The sequence below is a fragment of the Centroberyx gerrardi genome, chromosome 9 (genome assembly GCF_048128805.1).
Source record: "Centroberyx gerrardi isolate f3 chromosome 9, fCenGer3.hap1.cur.20231027, whole genome shotgun sequence".
Taxonomy (NCBI): Eukaryota; Metazoa; Chordata; class Actinopteri; order Beryciformes; family Berycidae; genus Centroberyx; species Centroberyx gerrardi.
In genome coordinates, this window is record NC_136005.1 from 8705520 (window position 1) to 8733318 (window position 27799).

General features: G+C 44.8%; 1 protein-coding gene across 1 annotated transcript; it reads right to left on the reverse strand.

The window, feature by feature from the left end:
- Nucleotides 1-84: 84 nt before the first annotated feature.
- On the reverse strand, nt 85-27799 carry rnf220b (ring finger protein 220b). Its single transcript, XM_071908602.2, has 15 exons — nt 27205-27799; nt 9884-10010; nt 8760-8802; nt 8559-8651; nt 7955-7997; nt 7525-7614; nt 4842-4885; nt 4413-4500; nt 3476-3572; nt 3016-3075; nt 2787-2845; nt 2466-2556; nt 1191-1299; nt 304-378; nt 85-187 (listed from the first exon to the last, which is right to left on the reverse strand). Exons 1-15 carry the CDS (start codon nt 27797-27799, stop codon nt 116-118), a joined length of 1686 nt encoding a protein of 561 aa, XP_071764703.1. The 3' UTR covers nt 85-115.

The window sequence follows — 27799 nt, forward strand, 5'->3', positions numbered from 1 at the left end:
GGAAGGTGCGAGGAGGACGAGGGTGGGATTCATGACAGGCCAGCTGCCCTCAGGTCCACCCCTGATAGGTTAAAACACCACAAGCCCCTCCCCTTCATCACTGTGAGTGGCTGTGTCACAGGTAGACCCGCCTCAGGTCTCCAGGTGAGGTGATGGTGTTGCACTGAGGACACAACTTCTTTGCTCCCTGAAAGAAAAAAACATACAATTTCACTTAAGTAACCCGTACTGAGCTGGGAATCGCATCTTATTTGCATGTTTATGAATGGACATTGTGCTGTTTGTCCTTATATGGTGTTTTACCAGTGTCCGAAGCCAACACTCCTCACAGTGGACGTGCCAGCACTGGATGGAGGTGAGGGGGGTGGTGTAGGTGTCCTGCAGAGAGAGAGAGAGAGAGAGAGAGAGAGAGAGAGAGAGAGAGAGAGAGAATACAGGTGACGATTCCTTACCTGTAGTACAAAAAGCTGCCACTAGATGGCGACATGAATCTACATTTAGAGCATTTAGAGGCGCTCCTTTTAAACAAATGTTAATAAAACATTCAGTAAAACCCGCAACAACAGGCAAGTGTCCAGCTGGTGCGTTCAGGGATTTATTGCACAAATAGTGGAGGTTTGTTTGCAAATTTTATTTTTAATCTGTCATTTTAGTTCTGTAGGCCTATTGTGTTTGTATTGTTTTGTGGATTTCAATACATTATTTCAGCAGGAAGTCCAATTGAGAGAGTTATTCTGGTCGAAGTTCACCTGTCTGAAATACCTATTTGTCATGGAGCAGTAATGCTGTGTGACGGCCTGAATGCCTACAACGTCATTTTTGAACCAGAGCTAAGATGTGCAAAAAATCTTTTTTGGGGAAAAACAAAAATCAATATGCTTGCAGAAAGTGCCAGAAACAGAAGTGGCCTAGCGACAAAGAGCTATGGTAATCTCCTATGATACAATTTAAAAGGATATACACAAATATGTAAAACTATAAATCCATAGGAATATTCTGATACCATAAAAGATAATAGATATCCTAAAGTACGATAAGGTATCTATAAACTCACTGCTGAGTACCACAAACACAAGAAAAATCCCTGTAGGAATATCATAGTAATATTATAGCGATGTTTCGGCATTAATACGCTCTGCTCTCCCCAGGCTCCGTCTCTGCTCTGTTGATTCGTCCTCTTTAATACTCACCATGCAGATGAGGCATTTGAATCTGTCCCCTTTAGACAGCTGTTTCTCCAAATCCCGTATCCGAGCTTTAAGTGCATCCAGAGTTGTCAGCGTGGAATCCTCTGAGAGTCTGCACACACACACACACACACACACACACACACACGGACGGACGGTAACAGGAGGGGAGATGGGAGGGTTAGGCAGACACTGGAGAGTCATTTATAAATCGAAGACAGATTAAATTATTCGCTGGCCAACATGGACACTGAGCGTGAAATTTAGCAGCAATCACATTGCCTGCATTCGCTGTCTCATTTATCATAGGCAGAGGAGGGGGGGGGGGGGGGCAGGTGTCAGGGTCCTCACAGAGCTACACACACACACACACACTTACAGGATAGAGTAGGCTATATCCGCAAACATACTGTACGGCAAGACAGACGGGATACAAGGCATTAACTGTGATGAAATGTGTGTACAGTGCACGCGTCGCCTCCTATCACCTTGATTGATGATATCATCACACTGAGATAGTATTGTATTCCGCACCGGTGGCAGCAGGGCAGGTAGCCTACACCGATATGATACACACAAACTATATAATACGTCAGCTGGGAAGCCAAAACACACATTAGAGAAACGGATAGGTCCGGTCCTCAGCGCTGATTGGCTGATTCACGCGGGAATCTGTCGTAAAATACCCAGTAAAGGCACACCTGTGACCGCATAGCTGTCAATTTGCATATTAATGCCCTAACCGGAAATCTACGGAGCCCGGGAGTGGCCATCCTGTGGGAAAGGACAATGCTTTTGTGGCAACTAAGCATTGATTGATGTTTAACTGACTTTTATTGTACTGAGCCTGGTGCTGAAAATGTTAAAAAGAAACAGAACTTATATCACAAAAAGAGAAGATCTTAAAAGGTAAGTAGCTAATACAGATGTGGTAGTGACATCCAAATTAAGTAATAAATAATAAAGCAATAAAGCAGACTTGACAAAAAGAAAAGAAGCACTGCTTCACTTAAACAGTGAAACTTATTTCACTTAAACTTAGGACTTAAGGACTAACTCATGCACACAACATGCTATTGTGTGTGAACTACATATAAAACATGCACTCGAGTTCCATAAAAAGAGTGCGAATAGATATAAAAAATGTCTAAGTAATAATGCTTTGATAGACTAACTCATCCCCTGACGTTGTGCCTGCAGTAACATGTAAACAACAGTCGAGGGAGAATACACTGGACAGCAACCTGACAAGCTGAAGGGACAAAGTTGTAAACTCACGTCTCTATCTCAGTGTTTTTACAAGTTTTGGGTAGACCAGCTATGCTGCCGTCCACCTTGGTACTCTCTCCACTGCTGGTAGATGGACTCCCTGAATAAACAAAAAACAAAACAAACAAGTAAATAAATAGATAAATAACTGAATAAATAGTGTAAATTTTATATTACAGAAGGATTTTACTCCAAAATAACCATCAACTCATTAATGTCTAGCCCAAGATCTGAGGTTATAAAATTCTCAAAAGCCCTTTTTATTTAATCAATCAAATATTCTAGTTTCAATCTATTAAAATACATTAATTTGCAATTAGTTTGACTCACCTTCATTTGACCATTTGGGAAATTCTAGGTTTACTCTGGAATCAGGCAATGTGCTGCTACTGCAAAACACAACAAAACACATTTAAAAGCTACATAAAGACAAAAAAGCAAGACAAATCATTCAGTATGATATATGAAATGCAATATATTGTATGATTAATTCATATCTAATTTTGTATCCAGTGTGAATGAATTTAGTAACAACAATGGTATTAAGTGGGACACATACTTCACTGTTGTCTCCTTGGAGCTTTCTCCTGAGCAGGGGATTACATCTGTCTCTGTGTATCTGAGAACAACGCTGAGGAAACATAGAACAGTGTGGAGCTAACAACAAGTAAGCCATTTATCTAACCTGTAAAATGCAGAAAAATATTGTATATCATTGTTTTCTAAAGGTAAAGGAGTTTGTGTACACTACACTTTGTTTTGAATACATGATTCAGTCATCGTTCAACGTTTCAGCCAGTAAAGGCCAACTTTTCAAGGCAATAGAAACTTTTTAAGGCATCATTGTCTGGGTAAAAAATGTGGATCCAAAAGCGAGATATAAGGAAGGAAAATATAATGGCATTTCTTGTGCATCATCGCTTTAAAAGTTCACTTAGATTGTACCCGATTTGGCTCAGTCCACTATAAGCTTCAGTATGAAATGCTGTGCTGCTGTGTGTGCTCAGTCTAAAGGATACTGCGCTCTGCCGTACTCCAGAGTATCGTCTCCATCCACGTCCAGGTCGGCATCGCTGTCCCGACACTCCTTAGAGGTAGTGCTCACCAGCACCGCACCTGATGGGACATTGATAGAGAAAACTTGTTCAATAAAGGAATTCAATTCTTCTTCCAAAAGGTTACTATTAGCGTGCAGCATAGAGAGAGGCAGTTCTCTGAATAGTGAGGCAAAAAAGGGATATAAGTATGATTTTCAGCACAAGGAGTGGATAGGGGAGGGTGGAAAAGTGCAAAAACTGGGGTTCAATTTGTGAATTTCACGTCTCTGACTGTCTGATAAAAACATGAATGGAGCACAAAGATCTGCTAAACAAGTTGCATGAAGGATTCAGTACTTTTCCACTCTGCAAACAGATACACACTAAAGAAAGAATGATACACTTAATGCATATAACTGCTTAAAGCTTAATTTCTTGCACAGACATTTTCACATTAACATCTAAACTCTTAATACTTCAGGTGTCATACAGCTAATTGTGTGGTAAGGCTGCTTGTTCAAGGATAAACCAGGAAAAGTGGGTTGTTCTCATTTCTTGTTCTTATTTCGATAAGGTGAATTCATTGAATGTTACTCGACCCCCTCTTTCCCCTCTCTGTTTCCTTCTGTCGCTCTCTGTGTCTAACAGGTTTGCAGGTCAGATCTTTCTTCTTGGGTAAAGGAAACCGTTACTTTTAACCTAACCTTCAAGGCATCCTGCCACGCTGTAATCGGGACTGAAAAGTTCAGTGATTTTTCAACTGCCACTCAGTCACATTATACACCCTCCACTGAACAAGATCATACACACGGGTACCTTGATGGCTTACACACACATATTTACACACACACAGACACACACTTACACATGAACAAGCACATGTGCACACACACACGCAGACAAACCACTTTATGCTTACCTTTGAACCCGCCCAGTATAGACGTCATCTGTATCCTTCTCCTCTCATTCCACTCATCCTCCAATGGTACCAGGTCCGCAGAACCCTCCTAACACACACACACACACACACACACACACGAATATGTCCATATGTCTCCCATAGCCTTTGGCTACGTATCTGCTACTGTGTTTTCATAGCTGTGAACCAATGCCAGCAGTCTTTTCACATGGATACACACAGAGCTGACAGTGATCCTGATGTGAAGTGAACAAAGGCAGCGAACAACATCAGCGGTTCGGACCACCAATGTTCTCTTAATCCAACGTCTCTCGGTAAAATGTACCGGCTACATCTTGTACATGTTCATCTCAGATTACAATAAGAAATGCCAGGGAATCAACAATATCCACCTGTCATTGTCTCTCTGAAAAAAAACACAGAACGCACCTGTCCCTCCTCTGGTTTCCTCCTCTTCAGCTTGCCAATCCTGACTGTGGACAGACAGAAAGTGACAGGGTCAAGAGAAACATGCAAAACCAATATGATGGGATAATGGAGATTTACTTCAAATGAGAGCTGTGCTGCATTTTGTAGTCATAAATAGTGAAAAAGAGGACAACTGCATTGCAATAGAGTGTGTGCAGCATTTATTGTTGAGTTATCCACACTGAACGCAGCAATAAATACACACAGGTATTGCAATGCTACTGTTGAGCTCTTTTTTTACAGTTGATATTATTCTCTCCTGCGGCACCAGGAACTGACGATGGTCTACTGACTGAAATGTTTTCTGTTTGGGCACTTTTTCAATTTTTGCACTTTTTGTCACTTTTGTATGAAAGTTATAACTTATGTAAATGAATACCAATACTTTCGTTGCATCAGTTGGCCTCTTTTAGACTTCTACCTTTTTATCAGGGTGCGAGCTCTTGTTGGTTTCTTCTTGTCTATAATTTTTAAGCCCACAAACCTGAGACAAACCTTCATTCAGCCTGGTGTCATAAATTAAGGTGAAATGAACACAATGTCTTAAAATGGAAATAATGTGCTCTGTACACAAAAACCACCATGAAAGGATTTTGACATTGAAATAGTGCGGTGGAAAGGAATGGTATGGTGCCTTCAACTGCGGGGAGCTGGATTCAAGTTTTCATTTTCAACAAAAGTTTTTCTTATTTAATGATGACCAAAACCTTTCCCCAACCTTAACTACCTTGTTTTAGTTGCTAAGCCCTAAGCCCAACCCTACCCTTAACCCAAACCTTAAGCAATGTTATTTTATTTTTCCTTGCCTAAACTTGACCTGTTAGCTGACCTTTTCATGTGACGAACACTTAAAAATGGAGTGCCGCATTTGTGCTATTGTCACATAATCCTTTCATGGTGGAGGAATGTAATAATCACACTATTTGTGTTTGAGAGTTTAAGAGAGTTTGAGCCAAATTTACCATGTGGGTGTGGACATATCCTTGTTTTCTTACATAATACAAGCATACAAAGAGCCAGGTACAGCCTGAAGTACAGTCATACATAGATCCAGGAGGTACAGGTGTGGGTTGGTACTCCCTACACGCCACAACTTTGGGGCGTGTAGTTTTTTAACTTTTTTCCGACAGTTGGGGCAAAAAGTTCCCATATCTCCTTCAGATTTCCCTAGTTGTCACTCCACCCTCCTCCACCCACCTTCCTCCCATAGACAGTAATATAAAAGTTAACACAGCAGAACACCAACTGCACCTCCTCTCCCTCTCGCTGCGCCCTGACTGACTGCAGATTGCATAAGGGGACATTAAGTTTTAGGGCCCTCTAATTCCCGCTGGATGACAGTGGCCCCGGGGGGACGGACAGGGAGCCGGCAGCCGTGACCCGAGCGCCGCCATCCCAGCGAACGTAATGAGGGTTAAAGAGACGGTCATAGATGAGGAGGAGCTCATCAAACAGAGGAGAGAGGACAGAGAGAGAGAGGTTGATTAACCAACAAAGGAGACCCCCCCCTCTCCTCTCTTTCTCCTCTCCTTTCCTCCCTGACGTGTATTTAGAAGCTCATTATGCTGTCCTGTTATAAGGCCCAATAAAGGCTAACAGACCTCGACAGATCTGGCAGTCTGAAGAGTCAGCTAAGAGCCAGAGAGTGGAGATGGTAATAATAACAGTAGTAAGATGTCTAAAGTGTCAGCCACAGCTCCAAGTATGCTGTGTAGGTCTACAGGTTTATATCAGTGCAGGGACACTGAGTCTTTACCTGCTTATTCCTATTCACTGTGTCACAGGGGGCTGGGACGCTATAATATTACTAATAAGTCTAATAGGAATATTTGAAGAACTCATCTTCAAAATGCTATATATCCATTTTGAAGAAAAAAAACATTGCCTGAAGAAATATAGATATTTCTTCGATCAATTTGTAAAATATTTCGTCAACCAAAGACTTAAGCTACCTACTGTCCTTAATAAGTACCGTTGTTTTCATTTTGAGTCCCTTTTTACAAACAGGACACATGTCATTTGGTAGCAAAACACTTCTTTTGTCTTATTGGTGAAGGCCTGCTGATGCAGGCAGCTGCTCAGTACAGTGAAACAGATCAAGCTGAGGGTGGAGGCAACTTCATGCTATTTGAGGGTAGAATTGGGCAATATGGACAAAATGATCACAATAATTATAGAAAATAATTTCAATATTGATATATAACAATATCTGCTAACATGCAAAATCACATGTGAAAAAACTAATTGATGTTCTACACATTGAACTGCATGGTAATAAACCTAAATTATGATAAAACTTAAATAATATTTGGGGTCTAACACTGCCAGCCAATCGGAGTAATAGCTTTTTCTGGCTACTGGAAAATTCCCCCAAAACGGTTTGTAGCCCTTTAGGCGAGAGAATAAATTACTAAAAATATTTACAAATAATTTTCACTTGAAGAACTTTACAGGTGTGATTCATAGACTCAAGGCAATTACATGAAATTGTAGGAAAAGCAAAAAATTTTAAATGCTTCCTCCTTAAACATGTACTTAAACTTACATCAGCTCAAATCCAGGACTTGGCCACTGAACCGTATCCTGAGGGAGCGGGTTCATAAAGTGAGTGTGGGAATGAAAAGTGCTTCTCGGTGCGTCTTACCAGCTTGTGTGCAGTCTAGGTGGGCTCCTGCGCTGTGGGGGCGTAATGGGGCGGATTTGACGTAGCACCTGCACCAGCAGAGGTCATCGACTGTTAACATATCAAGAGGTCAAAGTTGAAAGGTTAATAGCTCCTCTGCTCGTGTGGGCGCTAGGTCAGTGGAGGCGGTGTGGGAAAGGGGTGATATCTCAACGACTGAGGGGGGGGGGGGGGGGGGGAACCGGACCAAACACACAACTGTTCGCATCGGTGTGAACAGAGGAAGCTAAAATATTAGACTCCTCACTTCATGAATCTGTACAGAATTTGTTTTGTTCATTTAATACGATTTAAAAGAAAGTCCACTGTGTGAACTCTCTCTGGACAGCAATGAAACACACAACAGTTCAACAACGTTAAGTAAAGTCTGCGTGCATCAACATCAACATACCATTTAGTCTGGTGTGTCTGTTGGCTCTCACACGGAGAAAAGTCTGTGGAAAACAGTCAGGGATTAGAAGACTCAACAATGTTAAAACGCTTACAGTTTTTTTTACATCTTGCGTATCACATTGCTTTTGAAATGAATTTCTCTCATAAATGAATAATAAATGAATAATAAATGAACAGAAGCTCAGTAGATGGCAGCAGGATATTACCATACTGGATGCTTTAATTTTGACAGCTGTGCAGCTTAATTCATGTTGTGATCTACTTCAATCAATGAGGCAATATAAAAGAAGAAATCATGTACATACAGTATATTTAATAATTTATATTAACTATTTCCAATAAATGAAATCAACCTGGTTTCAAAAATATAACATATTTACGCTTTTGGGTGCCAACTCAGTCAGTTTTATTCTATTTACAGTTGAATGACTGCAGTGTTACATCTTTGGGAAATGAAAGTCTTCGTTCAAACATTATTTATAACATTTTGTTTTACTTCTAAATCCAAGCCCCTGTGGAAATTGTGTACACTTATATGTACAATCATGTTATTTTCTAAATCTGACACAAGATTCAGATGGATTTTATTATTTTCCTCATACCTGGTATCGGTCGGAGTGGACGTCCTCTGCCGGTCGAGGGGGAGAGGTGGGAGAACCCCCTTCACGCTTTATGTGCAGAGAGAGAGAGAGAGACTATGGACAAAAAAGGAGAGAGAGAAAGGAGAGAGAGAGAGAATTAAAGGCAGGGTGACAGAGAGCGAGTTGACCTGAAACTCATGAAGATGTCACCGCTCTGTTTACCTTGGGCGTCCCGATGAGATGGTCGCGCTGCACTGGAGTGGCACTGTGGAGGAAAGAGGCGAACAAAAGCTCATATTAATCAAGCTAGACAGGCTTTTCTTTCAGAGACACAGAAAGACACACACACACACACACACACACACACACACAAATCACTACGGTATCTCCCCCTACAACATACACACACACTATAGTAAAATATCGTCTCCCAAATAACCTCTTTATCTTGTGTATATTTGTATTTGTGTCTGTGTATAACCTCATTTTACTCTCTCCCACTTTATGTCTATCACGAAGCTACTGTACACACACACACACACACACACACACACACACACACACACAGTGTCCCCGGGGGCCAAGTTCAATTTGAAACCATTACTGTCCACGGAGCGGTCGTTAAGCAGATTTGGAGTGTAATGTCTTTATTGGAGGAATCATTCTTCTGGTCTAAGCAGCAGGTAATGTGTGTGTAGGCGTGTGTGTGTGTGTGTGTGTCTGTGTGCATTACTGGGTCCTTGTCTGTGTGTTCCTCTGTATGTGTTTGTGTGTGTGTGTGTGTGTGTGTGTGTGTAAGGCTCAAAGCGGCCATTAGCGGGACATTATTTGCCTGCTGTATGATTTGTCGCCTCAAGGCCGGAGGCTCTTATATGAAATATGTAGAGAACAATGAGGCAGCTTGTAAACATTGCACTCAGGTGACGGAGAAGACGGGAGACACTACCAGGGGAGGATGGGAACGGGGGGGGGGGGGGGTTCCCTGCAGCTACAGTATCTGTCAAAAATTAATTATCACCAACACACCTGAAAGCCAAACAGAATAGAAAGTCTGGGATGCAAATAAGTAAGGAGGAAAGCAGGAGGAAAACGACAGATAGAGAAATGAAAGGAAGCAATTTTGGGGGAAAATACAAAAAAAAAAAGAAAATACAGAATGGAGTTGATGATGGAGAGCTTGACACCAACACTGCTAGGGTTAGAGGTTTGAATCTCTGTGAGGTGCTTTGGATAAAAGCGTGCACTAAAATGGCTTAATGTAAAATGAGACAGAGACAGACAGAGAACATGTACTGGGTGATATTGTGATCGGAGTGAAGTCAGTGTGTGATTCAGTAGTGTGGTACCTGATTTGTAGCTGGGCGAGCTTGACCAACTCCTGCTCCATGTGATCCTGCAGCTCTCCTGGCCGCAGCATGGCCTGGCACACCGGACACACCGGAGCCTGGGAGTCATACAGAGCCTTCACCTTGCCTGCGTAAAAAAGAGGGATTAGAGGAAAATTATATTACGGTTCTCATATTGTCTTGGCTCGTGTGTGAGTCTCTGAGTGTGTGAAGTATCGATGTGATACAAAGTAGAGGAAGGTACAATAAGGTTAAACACAAACGCGCATACACAAAAAAGATTACGAGAGAGGTTTTGGGAAGATTTAGTTAAGATAAATATACTGTAGAGGATAGAGAGATAGTATAGTGTTTGGTGTCTGTCTTGTGTGAAGGGCTGCCCCGTTTTACTCAATTAAGTCAAGTATTAAGTTAGTAAGGTTTTTACTTGATGGGGCCAGTTTGAAAATTGCAGTTTGCCTATTAATGCTGAGTTACATCTCTTCATCATCATTACAATATTCAGAAATAAGTATTGGCTGTCTGTGATAAATATAAAATCTAAACGTCAGTTTGCATGCCTGCATGAATTTGCAGGAGAACAATAATGTAGGACAAGCAAAATATTCAGATTTATCTGAATAAATCAGATAAAATTTGATTTGCTCATAAAATTGTAGGACTATTAGTCAGCTTAGGATTTCTTTAGTCGAGGACAGCCTTGTGTGTGTGAGTGTGGTGTGTGTGTGTGTGTGTGTGTGGTGTGTGTGTGCAGTAGACCTATCTGTACTATTGACAGACAGTGGGAGAGAGAGTAAAATAAGGTTACACACACACAGAGACACACTGCTACGGCCCCCTGCTGTCAGTGTGTTGACATCATAGGCTGTCAATAGGAACATTACCCAGGAGGGCCACTCGGCCCATTGGGCTCCACTGATGGATTACTGCCATAAGCAGCCAGCTGGGAGCCAGAGGAGCTCTACTATATCAAGATTTTACCTAGTAGATGAGGTGATTTACTCCTGAAAGCCATCAATCACACGGAGAGAGCTAGTAGGCAAGATGCACCTAATTTCCCATCTCTGCACAGTCAAGGGAAAACAAATGACAGGGCTGGCTATCACAATTTAACATTTTTTAATACATAACATTACAAACAGGTGAGTGTTTGTGACAGTTTCTGACCCCACACTGGTGTGTGGAGCACAGTGGACTGAACTTCCTTGAGGACCTTATTATCTGAACACCGGACTAACACTTCACCTCAGCTCCACTCCAAATGACCGGCGACATGACAAGCTCCGATGCCAATGTCTGTCGGCAAGTGCCGTCCCCTGACATCAGTTGAGCTATGAGACCCCATAATGAGGAACCAAATAGGACAAAATGGCCTCTAAATAAAACATGGGGTGGAAAATAGAAAGCGGAGTCGGGTGTCCTTGGGAGAGTGACAGCTCGCCTCGTTTTTTCCCCCCCTCCTGCCTTTTTTGCATCCCCTCGCGGAAGCCTAAATGAGTTTTCCCGACACGCATCGAACGTTCCCGGGCTTTCTGCGCTCCGCCGCCCGGAACACGCAGGCGTCAGTAAACAATGAAATCTCTGGGCTGAAATTGAATTTATAACCGCATTACCTGCACAGATAACGTCTCTGAGTGGCGCCGCGATAAGAGCAATGGGATTTGATTTTCAGGTGTTTTATTGGTCCACTTTTTGGATAAGCCTTCCTCCCCCTACAGCCTGCCCCCCCCCACCCCTCCCTCTCACCTCTGCTCCACACAAACATCCAATCTAATGGTGTGTGAGCGTGCGTGTTTGGATGTATACATGAGTGTGTGTGTGTTTGCATGCTTGCGCTGAGGCCTGACTCAGTGCGTTTGTGCTGTGCTCTGTTAAGTGACAGTTGTTGGTTCACGACCAGCTTTTACACATCCCCATCCCCCGTCCCCCCCCCCCCCCCCCTCCCCGCCCACATAAACCCTGTCAGTATCAGTCAGCCTCAGCCCCTCTCCAGCCTGGGGGGTCTCAGACACACAACAGGGGGCTGTAAAACCTGCCTGTGGGGCTTGTTAACCGTTCCCTCACTACGGCAACTGGCTGGGACGGATTGGCCCTCTTTGGCCGGGCTGGGCCGCGTTTGACTGGGACATCTCCTAATGGATTCACTCTCTCTGTGTCTCTGATTGTTTCCTTTTTCTATCTTTGTGTCTCGCCAGTTCAAGACCTTCTTTCCTGGCTGTCTAGCCTTTGTCCAGCTGTCATTTGCTCTCTTCCTCTACTAGTCCCACTTGGGAGGGAGCTGACTGTAGTTAAGTTGCCCTTACATTTGAAACAAAATGTGTGAATCAGAATGGAGCCACATGTCCATTTTTATCTGTACTTTATGGCCACATAAAAATTGACTGAACTATTTTCATATTTACAATGTTGCCTGACCCTAAAATTGTTCTAGATTGTCATGGAAAGTAAATCAGATTTTATATAGCTTTTTTGTTTGTCAGAAAGGAATCAAACAGATACAGCAACATGCCTGAATACAATCTCTATCTTATCTCCCAATGGATTTGAAGAGAATGCACCCTTGGGGCGAATAACCCATCAAAACACTGCAATATGTCTCTGCCCCATCCTCGCTATCAAGAGCATCATGAGATAGTAAAGTTCATGTTTTCAAACAAAACAAGATATCTCAGTCCTCCTTTTCCCCTCGTATGATTGATGGTCAAAGCCAGTTTCTGTTGTTCCGCATCAAGATGTGTACAGCGACTATGCGGGGTTCAATACTCGCCACTGAAACAGAGAGATCAGAATCCCGCTGACAAATCCTCAAAGCATCGAGTCCCCCCGCGGGCCTGGGTAATGGCCGATGCCAGCGCCCATATGACGGCTGCCAGTTCTGCTGATGCAGACGGAGCGGAGATGCCTAACGTGACCTTTAGTGAATGCCACATCACATCAGGCCTGGATGTCACCCGCTGACATTATGCTGGGGCATGAAAAGGCTGTTCTGCAGGGGGAGACATGGTGACGAACGTCCCCCCGGTGACAAAACCTGAGGACGTGGTATAATCCTGATTGACACGGGGAGGATTGGACGGCTTTGAATGGCAGAGGATGAACAGGGAGCCAGCGAAGGCTGTGGAGCTGGTTTTGTGTCGACTGGATCTGTTTTTCTGTGTTCTTTGGCGATAAAGTGCTGAGACAACTCACCCCGACTGGCATCATTAGCCCAATCATCAAACAATTCTCTAAGCACATCAGAAATCCCTCTATAAAGCCATAACAAGCACAGACTCTATATAACCAGTGGGCATGGAGAGATTGGCGGGGGGAGTAAAGTTAACGCTTGGCGGCTAACGTTGCAGCGGTGGGTTGTGTAGGCAGGTCCTTGGCACACTTTCAGAGGAGATGGAGGGCTATAAAAGCCATTGGCTCCTGCCACACCTGTACCCCACCCTATCCCGCGGCCTGCTTCCTATTTAAAAGCATCACATGCAGGATATTAGTCAGGGTTTTTCGCCGTCTGTGAGGTAGAGCTAACCTCTGAAGCGGAGGGGGGAGAGGGGAAAGTATGCAGGCCGCCGTTTGTTTTTTATTGGGGAAATAATGGCCTATTGAGAGGTTGGGTATTTAATGAGCAACATAATAGGCCCTGTAGTAACACATCTGCTATGAGCAGAGTCATTTCCTCAGCTTTCAAAGGCTGCTGCTCCAGTTGATTTTTCTGCTTTTTATTCATCGCAGAATTGCTACACCGGTAATACATAAAAGACAAATGTGCTGTTGGGCTCCATGCTCGATCCTAACCACATTCAATGGCCAATGAATGTATACTTCCTATCCCAAATTGACCTCAAATCTCTCACTGTCCAATCTGATTCCAGCATCCTCCACAAATACCCCTCCCACTCTGCAATCAATTGTGTTTAATGTATTAAAGACACTCACCACAACCACCGCAACCTTTGGCCCTCGCACAAATCAATGTCTCGTTAGACCACTAATGATCATTCATTGACTAATAAGATCTGTATCAACCTCTTGTAGAACATTGATTGGCCTTTGGCCTCTCCAGTGCTCTGTGCATTACATGGAGCCACCACAAGCAATGGGAGACAGCAGCTGTAAGTCCCGGGGAATCGGATGATGAAAAAGCGCCTGGTGAGAATGGACAGGAATCCTAACCTCAAATTGACTCATTGTGAAGCACCTCAGGCCAAAGCCCTTTTCTTCTGCCCTACAGATCAATGGATGTAACCCCTCTGACCACAGGTCAATCAGTGCACAACCCCCCGATTTCTCTCTCTCTCTCTCTCTCCCTCTCCTCTCTCTCTCTCTCTCTCTCTCTCTCTCTCTCTCTCTCTCTCTCTGTCTCTCATCTTCTCCATTACTCGCTACAATTGTTCCATCAGGTGCGGGCGTGGCCCAGCATGTCTCTGTCCAATCATCTCGTTGATGGAGAGTGGACTGGGTAGCCGTGCGACTGTGTCCCTCTGTCCACGTTTCCCTTCTCAGGACCGGAGGGCTGAGATCGAACCCTGCCTCCGCTGTGCTCTAGCCAATCAATCTGGCCCTCATTGAGATGCATGGCTCAATGATCTTTGATACTGACTTACAGATCGGAGCGGCCGGAGAGGAAGGCAGTGTGCAGGAGGTAAAGTTAGGACTGTCCTTGAGTATCTGCATTGGTAGCAGGCTACTTACAAGCCACCTAATTGGAAAATATCTGTAGGATCTATTTTAGGAGTTTTGCTCTGAAGTGAGACATCTGACATCTGAAAAACGTGAAACCTACTCTGACGAATTGACTCCGCAGAGCTCATAAAGGAATGTCAGTTTTTTCAGTAACATTACTGAGGATGGGACTACTTGTATTTCTGAAATACTGATCATGAATTTCAGGAATAGCAGATGTACAGCGACGAAAACCTGCCTTTATAGAGTTCTATGATCATCATATCCAAAAGTTGAGATTAAATAATGGTTATACTCTGGGCAGCAAAATGCCAAAGCCAGACTTTGACATTCGTTTGCTGACTGCTGTCTGTCAAAATCAGTAGAGTCATATTGGATCAAGAAGCCCACGACAGCGGACAGGGATAGAGCTGTTCACCGGTGGCCTGTCACTCATTCTGATGCCTTCAACCTGCGCCCGCCTGACAGGCTGAAATATACAGAGATCCAACACTGTCACACTGTATCACACTGTTAGGACTTGAACCTCTCTTGCCACACTTGAGGCGATCGCTTGACATATTGAGTTTTACTTTAACTTTAACTTCTAAATTTTCACCAGTGGGAAGAAGTTTTTACTTTTGTCCTTCAGTTTCCCTACTGCTGTCATCATGTGAAAACCCCATAACTCCAATTTTGGAGATTTTCCTGTTTTCTCTTCATTTTGAAGGATTACATGCTGCTCTATGGGTTGAGAAAATTCTACCATCCTTCGGCTTATAAAACCTTTTCAAGTCCCATTGGATAACACTCAGAAATGTGATGGAGGTAAAGCTAAAAACAAGGCTGCTTTTCTTAGCCCCTGAAAAGTTGACCTTTTGGAAGATACAAGGTTTTCACCGGACAGCGACACTATGCTTGTTAGCATTGTTAGCACTGTGCATTAAAACCAAAGGGTACAACAAGCTGTTTGCAGCTAGCTGTGTTTCAATGAAGAATGCTTCCTCTGTCAAGCGATTTTAAACGAATAAGAACAATGTAGAAACCTGGTCTGGTAAAGGAAACTAGTATCTTAGTATGTTTATTATACTGTATTTCGTATATTATGTGATACAAAATATTATAATATGATGTTAAAGTATATTATTATATTATATTTGATGTATATTTAGTGTAATACTATTTTCTTGTGGTGAAGAATCCTTTTAAGCAGCTCTATTAAACATGTCGCACTAGTTTCATTGTATAGGTATAGGTGGCCTTTATAGTGCGCTATAAAGTGTTGGGCTATTAATTCAAATCTATAGCTTCTGTCATTATTGTCTCAACCACTTTATGTACGTGAGTGTGTGTGTGTGTGTGTGTGTGTGTGTGTGTGTGTTGTGTATGTGTGTGAATGAGGTGATGTGCAGAAGCTAATAGACAAATCAAAGTCCCTCGTTAGACAGTAATTAGATTGGCTCTCAAAATACAGATCACTATTACTCGACCCACTGATTAACGCACATTCTCTCTCTCTCTCTCGCTCTGTCTGTGTCTCTCTCTCTCTCTGTTTCTCTCTCTCGCTCTCTCTCATTATTCCATCGTCCTCTCATCACTTCTCTCGCAGTTTCTTCTCCCCCCTCGCTCTTTCTCTCAATTAGTGGTTAATAAGGAGAAAATGAGAGGCTTGTTCTGTTGCTTGCATCATGTACTCAACTTTTCCAAACAGTCCTGAACAAACAGTGTGTCAGTGTGGAACGCCGACTCGCCGAAGACTTTTAATAATGCCAGACAACAACTATACAGCCCTCAAAACCCTGCCAGCACTTTGTTACATATTTGATCGGCTGGCACCATTTTTGGCAGCAGGGTCCGTAAAGGAAAATTCCACTCTCAGATACTCTTACATTTGTTATATATCATCAATTTGTGCTGTTCAATGCATTCCAGGAGTTATTTTGTGATGAAGTGTTGTAATTCACTTTTTTGGTCAACCCACTTTCCCTCGACCTGCCTTGTCTACTTTTACTTCAGTTAGTGATTTCCTACGTTTCCCAGAATGCCTTTCGACAACCCCAAGAGAACGGGTGTGAGCTTGTTGCATCCAGCTGTTGGTTTTACGTATATGAGAGAAATAGTGATAGTGATAACATAGTAAGAGCAACAGAACGAGAAAAAATTAGAAAAGAAGAAGAAATGTATGCCTCTTACTCAAAACACAACATTGCATTCTGGTCTATAGCGGCTACTGTTGTTAAAGAAATTAGTATCTCTTCCTCTTCTACAAAGGATTTCTCCCTGTATGATTGTCGAACATTGGTGCAAAATGGTGAGTCTAGGAAGAAGCCCTCGCTCTTTGATTCTGAGGAACTGACATCTACATTTTTCCAGTTATTCACACAAATAAGAAAAATAAACCACCATCAACAAAATGGACCCAGAAATACAAGATGCATCAAAAATAATTGGGTTTTTTTAACAGTGTTAGTGTTTTAGGGTGGATTTTTCCACCCTTTGTAGAGTTAAGCAGGTAATTTGGGGCTGCTGACACACACACACACACACACACACACACACACCGCCCCCCTCTGCCAAAGAAAACACACCCACCTGCCTTCCCCTCACACACCTGTCCCACATGCAGCCTGGGCAGCGCAGGTGAGAAGCGGAAGCCTTTGCTGTGAGGAACCAGCACACCGCAGCGTCCCTCCCTGCAGTCTCATCACTGCGGATCATGACAGATAAGCCATCTCTCCCCCCCACAGCTCCTTCAGATAACATCTGATACTGTCAGAAACACACTGTCGACCGCTGCTGGTATGAGGGGGACCGCAACCACCTGGCGCTCTGTGATACTGCTGTGTTTGGGTTAGTCACGCTTCCTACGGGATGTTATTGTGTCTGCCTGGATGGAAAAACAATTACGGCAAATGACGACGGTTTTTATCTTCAGATAGTCAGATGCGAAGATACAGATTATTGAGCAGATTATCTCCAATAACCCACACACAAAAGGAAGGGGAATCAGGGAGGTTTAAACCACTGACATTTGAGTCTCATTTACCATACATTCCTTACATGGAAAATATTGAAAGGTGATGAAATGTTGGGGCACAACTTTATTTAAAATCTAGAAAAACACAGGTCTAAATCTAAATTTGCAAATTATTCTTAGTATGTGTTTTCACCTGCTTACAGCACTAGAAGGGTCAGATTTATAACATCAGAAGAAGAAAACTTATCATCCAAAGAAAAGTATACGGTACTTATTTTCTTTTTAAAACTTTCCTGTGACTGTCTACATTTTCTGGCACTTATTGTATTGCCTTGTGTGGCATAACCCGCCTGTTTTATACTCCAAGCATGTTAAAATAAATGCTAGGAATTATTTAGAATTACTATTGACACTATCGGATTGACCAATCCTGAGAGAGGACCACAAAACGGAGCATCAAACATGAATCCTAATACATAAAAATATGAAAACTCAGTAGTATTTAATGCATTACATCCATGAAATATTTGAATTGCACATTAAAAATGCTATCTGAACAGATTTGCTAGTATATGGCCTGATTGATGAAACCCATTGTGTGGTTTAATCATTAGGCTGTAAAGAAAGGTCAGCGGAAAATAATGTTTTTGTTTTTGTTTGGTGTTTTTTGAGGAAAAGGGCACAGCATCCCTGGGTGCTGAGCGGGGTTTCCCAGCACCGGACTGGCTCCACTCCCCAACCCTGAACCCTTGTTGAGAGAATGAGATACTGGACTTTAATATAACATTCAGCTGAGTGGAAGGATGCAGCCTCCGCGTCAGACTGGAAATCACTGTTGCTGATAGTTCTATTGTGCCTGCGAGTGTGTGTGTGTGTGTGTGTGTGTGTGTGTGTGTGTGTGTGTGTGTAGGCGTGTCTGTGTATGTGTCAAAGAGAAAGTGTGAGACTGTGAGAGTGTGAATATGCACACACCCAAATGGTTATGTGTGTGTGGGAGAGAAAAAAAGAGTAGAACTGGGCATGCAAACGCAATTTTGTGTGTGTGTGTGTGTGCGTGTGTGTGTGTGTGTGTGTGTGGCATGTACGCACGCCCCTGTGTAGCCTTGGTGAGAGCAGCCCGGTGTGAGCGCCCGTCGATACGCCCCTCCGATCCCCCCGTCAGCGAACCCGGGAGAACAAAGCGGCCTGTGGCAGCGCCGGCGGGGATAGATCTTCTCCCCTGTGTTCTCCTTCAATAGGGTCACACAGGCGCCGCGCGGAGCCGCTCACAGCGCCGTCTCCTCTACTTGACTGATCAGGAGCTTTGAGCTGCAGCTAATGAGACTGGATCCTCTCCAGTGGCGATTGTGCCGGAGCCAGATCCAGCCCACCCAGAGCAACGCTGCACTGTGTCCAGGAGCCGACAGGGAGACTTTATAATAGGAGCTGGACATCTAGCTGGTGCAACTGGCATTCTAGATAAAACTGATTATATGCAATGAAAAAATTTGCGTCTTTGCTTAAAGCCGCTTATAGTCAAAAGTGTTACGTACTGAGACAGTGAGTCAAATTCCAGTTTAATATGGCTTTCGCACCAAAAGAAGATGAGTCTCAGGGGAAAAACAGACTTGATTTAGAAGTATTTATTGGTCTTTATGTTAAAAATATTAAAACAATTACACCAGAAAAAAGATCAAGTTTAGCTCACTGTGACAATACACTTACACTTTTGATGAGAACATGTTTTAAATAAGGTTTGACCTGTACAGGTTGTTTAAGGCAGATACTGTTAACTGATATTTTTTGGAGTGAAGCTGCTGATAGACTGCATTTTGTGCTGATATTAAATATATTTTAATTTGACCATTTTCATGCCCAACAATTGAATTTTGTTCTTGGCAGGGTAGAAAAGCCTCTGAAACAGCAGTTAGACCATAGAGCACTAAATAATACGATACTGGCCAATATCTGATTCTTAATAAAAGGCCAATATCAATATATCGGTGTAACCCTAGTTTTAAACACGACACCTCAGTGCCCTGTGTCTGTTTGACCTTACAGTATGAGGTTTCCCTCCTATGTGAAACCCGGCTACAGTGGGACGGCCACTCCATGTGTTATAAAGGCGTAATTTGCATCGAGACAATCCATGGTATGTATCCCATAATCATTCGGTGATTGATTTGTAATTGCACTAATAGGGTCACGACCGAAACAATAGCATGTGTAAAGCACTGTGCCTGCTCTTACTCAGCCTCACAGGCTCACAGCAGGCCCGCCGAGCGCTGCCTGTGTGGTCTATGGGGACAATTAGCACAATCTCCATACTAATGGCTGCCTGTAATGGAGACTGCTGTGTCTGCCAGCCAGTGTGTGTGTGTGTGTGTGTGTGTGTGTGTGTGTGCCCATGTGTTTGCATATGCATGTGTGTGTATGTGAGGGAATGTTTGCATACGCGCATATCCGTTGGTGTGTGTGTGCCTTCCTGTGTGCCATGTGTGTGTGTGTGTGTGTGTGTGTGTGTGTGTAGTTGAGTCTCTGCCTGCCCTCCAGTATGTTTCTGTGGGTGTGTACTTATGTGTAGCAGATCACCCTGAATTCCACTGTGTTTATGTATTTGTGTGTGTGTGTGTGTGCCTACCAGTGTGTGAGTGTGTGTGCTGAGTAGCCAGTGGCCCACATATTACTGAGTTGAAACCACCCCGACCCCACCCCCACCCCCATACCCCCCCCACCCCCCCACCCCTTAGCTTGCGGCCCTAACCCTGATCCACGGCCACTCATTAGCACCATAATAAAGAGCTGAGACGACACGTAAAAGGTTATATACTGCTGGACTGCTGTTTTCCTACCAATTATCAGGCCTGTGATTTATGGCCCGGGCCCATTGCTTTTCTCTGTGGAGAATCGGGGGAGTGTTTACACCCCCTACACAGCGGGGTGAGGGGTCAATCCCGGCGAACTCTGACCTTTGAGGCAGGGGTAAACACACCCGCGCTGACAAGGGTTTGGCGAACGGCTAAGCAGCGCTGGAAGTGACTCATCAGAGCATCTTTAGGATACAGATTGGAAGTAAATCCATATATGCAAGTAATCCATACTTGCACCTATGCTTTCCCACTCATACAGTCTGTTTAATGTGTTGAAATTGGCGGCTACATATGGTTAAATAACCCCGAAAATGTCAATATTTCTTATGTTTTTGTTTCAGTCTACAATCCAATGGCTGTCTTGTTTGTAACGTAGCTTTCTTTCACCATGACATTTTATTTTACTGACCATTTCAGACCAAAAATTCACAAAAAGCTGCATGCGCACTTGGTGATCTGCAGATTGGTGAAAATACTGTATAATATAGATATGCAAAGATATCGGGATGTCATGTGTTTGGGAGGTAAAGCTATCACTTCTTACTCCGCTGTACGGCTGGCATTCCTTTGACGTATCGGCTTTTGTCAAGCTCTTCCACAGCTGGGAGACTTGCAACAAGCAGGAGTGACATGCTGTAATGAGGTCTGTCTGTGGCATCGCACACACACACACACACACACACACACACACACATACGTAGGTTCCTGGCTGCCATCCAGGCGTGCAGGATTGGTGTGGTCTAGTTGTCTGTGCTGCTCCTCAGCAGCATGTGTTTAACCCCAGCATTTGGCCTTCCTGCCCTCTCTATCTGCCTGACTGATTTGTTAGGCTCGGGGGACAGGACAGAGGATGTGACTGTGTGTGCATGTGTGTGTGCGTGTGTGTGTGTGTGTGTGTGTGTGTGTGTGTGTGTGAGAGAGAGAGAGAGAGAGTGCCACTTCTTATGAAACATGCGATTCAATCCACAGAAATCTCCCCCCTCTCGCCTTTACCCCCAGCCTTTCCTATACACATAGCCTACATCGCACACACACACACACACACACACACACATACACACACACAGTGGGTCTTTGATGTGAGATCAGAGGCAGCCGTGATGCAGGTCGATCAGGTGCAGAGAGAGAAGTAGAGAGGAAAAGAGGGGGAAAGGGAGAGAGGGAAAGAGGGAGAGATGGCGGAAGGCCTCTGTTAAAACAGGCCTGTTGTTTTAACGACCCCTGGGTCCTGCACTCATTATGACTCCCTCTCTCTCTCTCTCTCTCTTTCTCTCTCTCTCTCTCTGTGTCTTTCTGTCTCTCAGCATACTCAAGCCCCTCCCCCCTCTACACAGAAGCAGCGCTGTTCTTGCGGGCCGATCACAGCAGTAGATGGAGGCAGATGTATAGCAGCTAAAAGATGTGTTATGACTCATGTTTCGGCAGAACACTCTGTTGACCGTCTAACAGGTGCTGCTGGTCACTGCCAAAGCCCCCGCCATGCACACACACACACAGAGACACACACACACACACACACTTCCCGCTGCTACTGTAAAAGCCTAGTGCCAGACTTATAGCAGTCCTGTCTGTCTCCGTCGAGCGGTGTGGTCCACAGACTGACACTCTGTAACTGGCTTCCTTTTAACTCTGAAAGAATGAAGACACATCGGCCTGCATGGAATCTGTGTCCCTAAACACACACGCGCACACACACACATACACATATACATATATAAGACCGAAACCATCAACATTAAAATGTAAACGCATGAAAGCACGCTGCAGAACACTCCGGTTCCTCCTAACTTCAGCGTTCCATCTCCCCGGCTCTTACAAGATGAAGGGAAGGAGGAAAAAGCCGAGGAGAGTTTCCCCTCCTGCCAGGATGAAAGCCCCTTTCACTTAGGAGAACATTAAGAGAACAAACTAGCATCACAACAGGAGGGGGAACAGTCAACCGTGGCCCGCTCTCACATCAAACGCAGCCACCATTAATATTGTAATGCTTCCTCCCTCAGAGTCTGAAATCAAATACAAGACTACCAACATGGTCAGAAAGAGAGCTGGTTGCAGACTTCTCTTTTATCTACGCTTTAACCTAAAAATACCTATGTATGTATGTATGTATGCATGCATTCACGTACAAATGACTATAAACTTGGACAACTTCTTATTCAATTGGGATACTTCTTTGCTTCAGTTGTTTTATTTTCTTCATTATTTTCTTGTATCTTCCATCGTTTCAGTTGTGTTGTTCATGCTTACACCTGCTTATTGCTGCATTACTTCAGTTTTCTTACATCAAGATGTATCCGTGATAAATCACACCAACACAAAATAATAACAAAAAATGAAGAAAAAAATAATAAAAAACAGAGTAATTGTGTGTCTGTGTGTGTTGATGCTCAGCTCGTGTGAGTGCACATGCGAGCGTGCCTGATTCTGAGTATACACCCTGGGAATAATAGCGGGCAGCAGATACTATATGTGTATGCATGAGCATCGAGTGGCTGCTATTGATCTCCTGTGGTCTGCCAGTGGGATGTAAACACTGTGTCTTTCAACAGGAAGCTCCACTCAATACGAGCCGCCGTCAACGACAGCTTCACAGAAAACACAGCGCACAGACGCCCTCCCTGTTATCGAATCAGCACACACAGCGAGGGTGAGCGGCCACTACCGGAGTGAGTGTGTGTGTGTGTGCGTGTGTGTGTGTGTGTGTGTGTGCTGCATGCACACAACCGCACATATGCATACAAACATATCATCGCTGCAGGGTGATTTTTTTTTAATTCAGTTTAAGGATTACATTCTACAACTGTAGGGTTTTAAAACCTTTAGATAAATTCAAAAATGCATAGTTAAAAAAAAAAGATTATTTCTTAGTTCCTGAAAAGTTGACATTTTGGAGATACAAGGTTTCCCCCACTAACAGTGTTAAGCAAAATTTGAAATCACACCCACACCCACACACATAAATGTGGACAGAAACACAGGCATACAAACAACTGCACACACAGGCACATGCACACACACACACACACACACACACACACACACGCATACAACAAACACATGTAAGCTGTGACTGGAACAAGCTAAGCCCGTCAAACATCACAGAGGAGATAATCCATGTGGCAAGTCTAAGATGAATCTATGTTATATTGATTCTGTCCGGGCGCCGCGCTGCTCCGCTAACAACCCGTGAATAACCGACCGTGGAGGACACTTACACACTGAGCACATCTGGCCGACAAACCTCGGTGTCTGCTAACTTCCTTGAGTATTTCTTTTCACTCGGCTGCAGATCGGGACAGTCTCTCAGTAGCGGCTCAGAGGGGCTTCCCAGTATCCGTGTCTGATTCGAGAGCCTGATGCGCGATTTGGAAGTCCCACGCCTCACGCCCAGATTCTGTCATGATGGAGAGTTTTGTTCACCTCAGAGACTTGTGGTCACATTTTACACTCGCTAAAGAGAGATTTGTGTTTAAGCTATCGTTCATTTTTCACATTACCGAATTAGACAGACACACACCGAGTATGTACATGCACAATTCAGGAGCATTTTAATCTTCAGGCAAGCAATATTCTGTCCGGTGTAAATCAATGAGATTGAGGTTGGGGGTTCAAGGCTCATAGGTCAGCCATACTCAGAATGTATGCACTTGTAAGACACTTTGGATAAAAGTGTCCACCAAATGGCATGTATCATCTTATTAAATTAAACACTCGATTCGTTTGTTCCCCATTTTGGAAGTCTTTGTCCACTCTGCAGGTTGTTTAAACACCAAACCAGGAGTTAGACACGTTACAAGTATCACAACACAGAGGCGCTCCAACATCTGGCTCCAGTTATCACAACTCTCACTCAACCCTGCTACCACAGTGAGATACAGATGCTGGCGAGCCAGGGCAGAACAACACACACACACACACACACATACACACGCCGCTCCGTCAACGTCTGGCCACGGTGTGTTTTGTCACTCCGCTCCTCCGTTTTCCCAACCCGTGTTTCTGGTAAAGGGCCTTTTTAGTTCCAGCTCGGGCCTGCAGTTGAAAGCATCTCCCTGAGGAAAATAAGCATGACTCGCTCCAGTGAAGACATCTGCCCTTTGAAAGCGAGCGTGGCTGTTTGAACAGCTGTCAGAGCACACCGTGCGTCTCAGACCTTCCCTGATAAAACAGAGGCAAGTCTGGGGGGAAAAAAGACGGAGGACAGATACTAAATGGGGAGAAGGAGACGTCCACCGGCGCTGATACACAAGGCAGATGGGAACAGGCTCCCTACCTACCTACTGCTGTGGAGACAAATACGGGACGACCAGGAGAGCTACAGCAAACTGTCTGGGTCACTCCCGCTCAGGACTGGCAACTACGCCAAAAATTGACATTTACATTTCGGGGATTTAGCTGACACTCTAGTCCAACAGCAGAGTAAGCTTCAATTCCTACAGATCCTTAAATTCCTGTAGATTGCCAAAATTACAAGTAACCACTAGGAGTTCAAGGGTCAAAGCCAAAGCATCCATACAGACTTAGAAAAGTCTGTAAAAATGGGAAACTGAAGAAAATGAATATTGTGGCATGCGCTCAAAAAGCCACATGCATGGTGTTGTTTTAACAAGGATTTGAAAGCACAGGAGACGTGTTTTCTGACACCCGGCCACCATCAGCATCATCAGTTATTAAGGCTGTAACCTGCTAATGTGAAAACACTTGAAAGTGTACGTTTATTTAATGAGAACTATCTATTGAAAAACAGGGATTAATGCCTTTAATAAGTACAAAAGCAGCTCACTACAGACTGTGAGACCCATGGATGTAATTTCAATAAAGTCGAAAATTAGCAAAGTATAAAAGTTGATTTTTATGGTCCATTTTGTACTTCAGTGTGACTTTGCATGGCCATCGCTACTGTAGTACGCCAGCAGGCAGACTCTCACATCCCAAGAAGATTTGAAGCTTAACACTTAAGACTTTTGGTCCTGAAGTGACTGTCTGTTAACCAGTCAAGAGGAACAAGCGCATGTCAGACTTAGAAAAGTGCTGGGAGCTCAATTGCATTAAAGCTCTTAGTTTGCCTGAGCTCCAATCTAATTGGATAAAGCTGGAAAAGCGGCTTCCAATGTGCAAGAATCCATTTTTTTTTTCCCAAACTCACTTTTGGAGGAGAGATGCTCCCCATGTTCTATTCCACCCTATCTTTTGTCCTTGTCAACATTCCCCAAATGAGATTCCCAAAATCAGGAGGTGAGGGGAACACGCATGCACGAGTGCACAGGCAAACATTGTCAGACAGACACACCTCTCACACCAGCACTCCGGCTGGCATCTTTTCCTTTCCTGTCCTTATTAAAATTCCATATTGAGATTCCTTCCTGCCACTCCGCCTCCCTGGCCCTGTCACTCAGCCGGCACCACAGATAAAATCAGTAAGTTTCAACAAAGACACACACACACACACACACACACACACACACACGCATGGCGACACAGCACACATGCACAATCCAAACTTTTCTTAAGACAACTCGTCCCTGCTCCCGCCCTTTATGTGTGGGATGAAAGTTTCCTTTAGGTGATATGTATGAGAGGGTATATCAACGTATCCCCCTCCCGCCTTCGCCCCTCTCCACCCCCCCCCCCCCCCCTTCTCATTGTCATTATTTTCGATGGTGTCCCCCTCTGATCTGCTGAGCCTTTGGGTCCTCTCTCTCTCTCTCTCCTCTCTCTCTCTGTCTTCCTCTGGTCCCTTTCATCTGTCAGGCGCTCCCCTTGGCGACCGCCACTGAGGGGGTTTGATTTCCCATCATGCCTAGCATTGCCTCCCCTGACTTCGGTTCTCTCTCTCTCTCTCTCTCTCTCTCTCTCTCTCTCTCTCTCTCCGCTCTCTCTCTGTCTCTGAGGCGGAGGCGAGGCGAGCGTCGTGCCCCCGCGCCGTTGGGCAATTATCCCCGGGAGTAATGAGGAGCGGCTCTCTCTCCGCGCCGCGCTGACTGACACCTCTCCCACTCATTTGTCAACAAATCAGACGGCTGGTGTGGGCGGCCATATTGAGCTGAGGGTTGTCGTTGGGAAGCTGAGGCTGAGGCGCATCGCCACGTCTGTCTCTCCCTCTCCCACTCTCTCTCTCTCTCTCTTTCTCTCTCTTTCTTTTTCTCTATCCTCCTCCAACCCTCCCTCCTTCGCTCCCTCTCTATCTCTGCCACCTCGTTATCTCTGACAGGGTGTCATTCGTTCCGACTCTCACTCCTCCTATGTCAACCCTCCACACGCTCCGATGTATTTGTGTTCCTCAGCGCCGAGAAAAGTCTGACTTCCAATAGGCCTAATGGTCATATGTGGCTAATGATCACTAAGCTGAATAAGTGACACTATTCAATTTACTTGTGTCAAAGTCAGTCACAGCCAGTCGGTGTAAACACTTTGCCCAACTAGGCGATGATGACTAGAGTGCAAAAGGGGAAACATGCTCAGATACGTCCTTACACACAAAGGTTCCTTTCAATTTGTCACCTTTTGTCAATGCAGTTGTAGAGGATATGGAAATCTTGTCCGCCGTGTCATGTCAGGTTGTGTGAACTCTTTGATGTGGCAATTAAACGAGGCATATTTCACTACAAACTGAAAGGTGCTGTGAGATGAGGGAATGTGTGTGTGTGTGTGTGTGTGTGTGTGTGTGCCTGCATGCAAATGTGTATGTAGTCAGGCTTGCATGCTACGCAGCGCGTGTTTGCACGCCTGAACACGCATTGTAAGTGTGTTTCTCTGTGTGTGAGTGTGTTTCTCTGTGTGTGAGTGTGTTTCTGTGTATGTGAGTGTGTTTCTGTGTGTGTGTGTGTTGAGTGTGTACTCACTGCGCTCCTTGCGGTCCTCGGGGCTGGACGAGGCCTCTCCATCAGACAGGAGTCCTGACATGGAAAACAGCTTCCTCGCTGAGTCGTCCCCGGCCTTGAGGGAGCCGCCTGGGGAGCCAAAGTCAAACTCCTTCCCCTCCGCCTCCGGGAAGCAGCCCTTCAGCCTTTTGGCGGGGGTGAACGCCGACTGGTAAACCCCCGACTCCCTCTCCTCGTGCGGGGAGGAGAAGGGTCGGAAGGCCCCCACCCCGCTGTGGTTGAGCATGCCCAGGGTGGAGCAGTCCAGGTTGGGCGGGGTGAACTGGGGGTGCAGGTGGAGCAGGGAGGCGGGGAAGTCTCGCGAGGGGAAGGCGCCCGACACGGGGCCCTGCCGGTGGTGATACATGGAGGTGAAGGTGTAGGAGGCCGAGGGGAAGGGCAGGTGGAGGTCCTTCTCCACGGAGGCGGGGACGCCGAAGGGCCTGGGCGCCTGGCAGGGGACGGAGGCGTCGCGGCCGGCCTCGGCGGTGGAGGCGAGGACCATGAGGGCGGGGGAGGCCAGCGGGGCCGGCAGGTAGGAGGGGCTGTCCATCTTGAAGGGCCGGTGGAGGTCCAT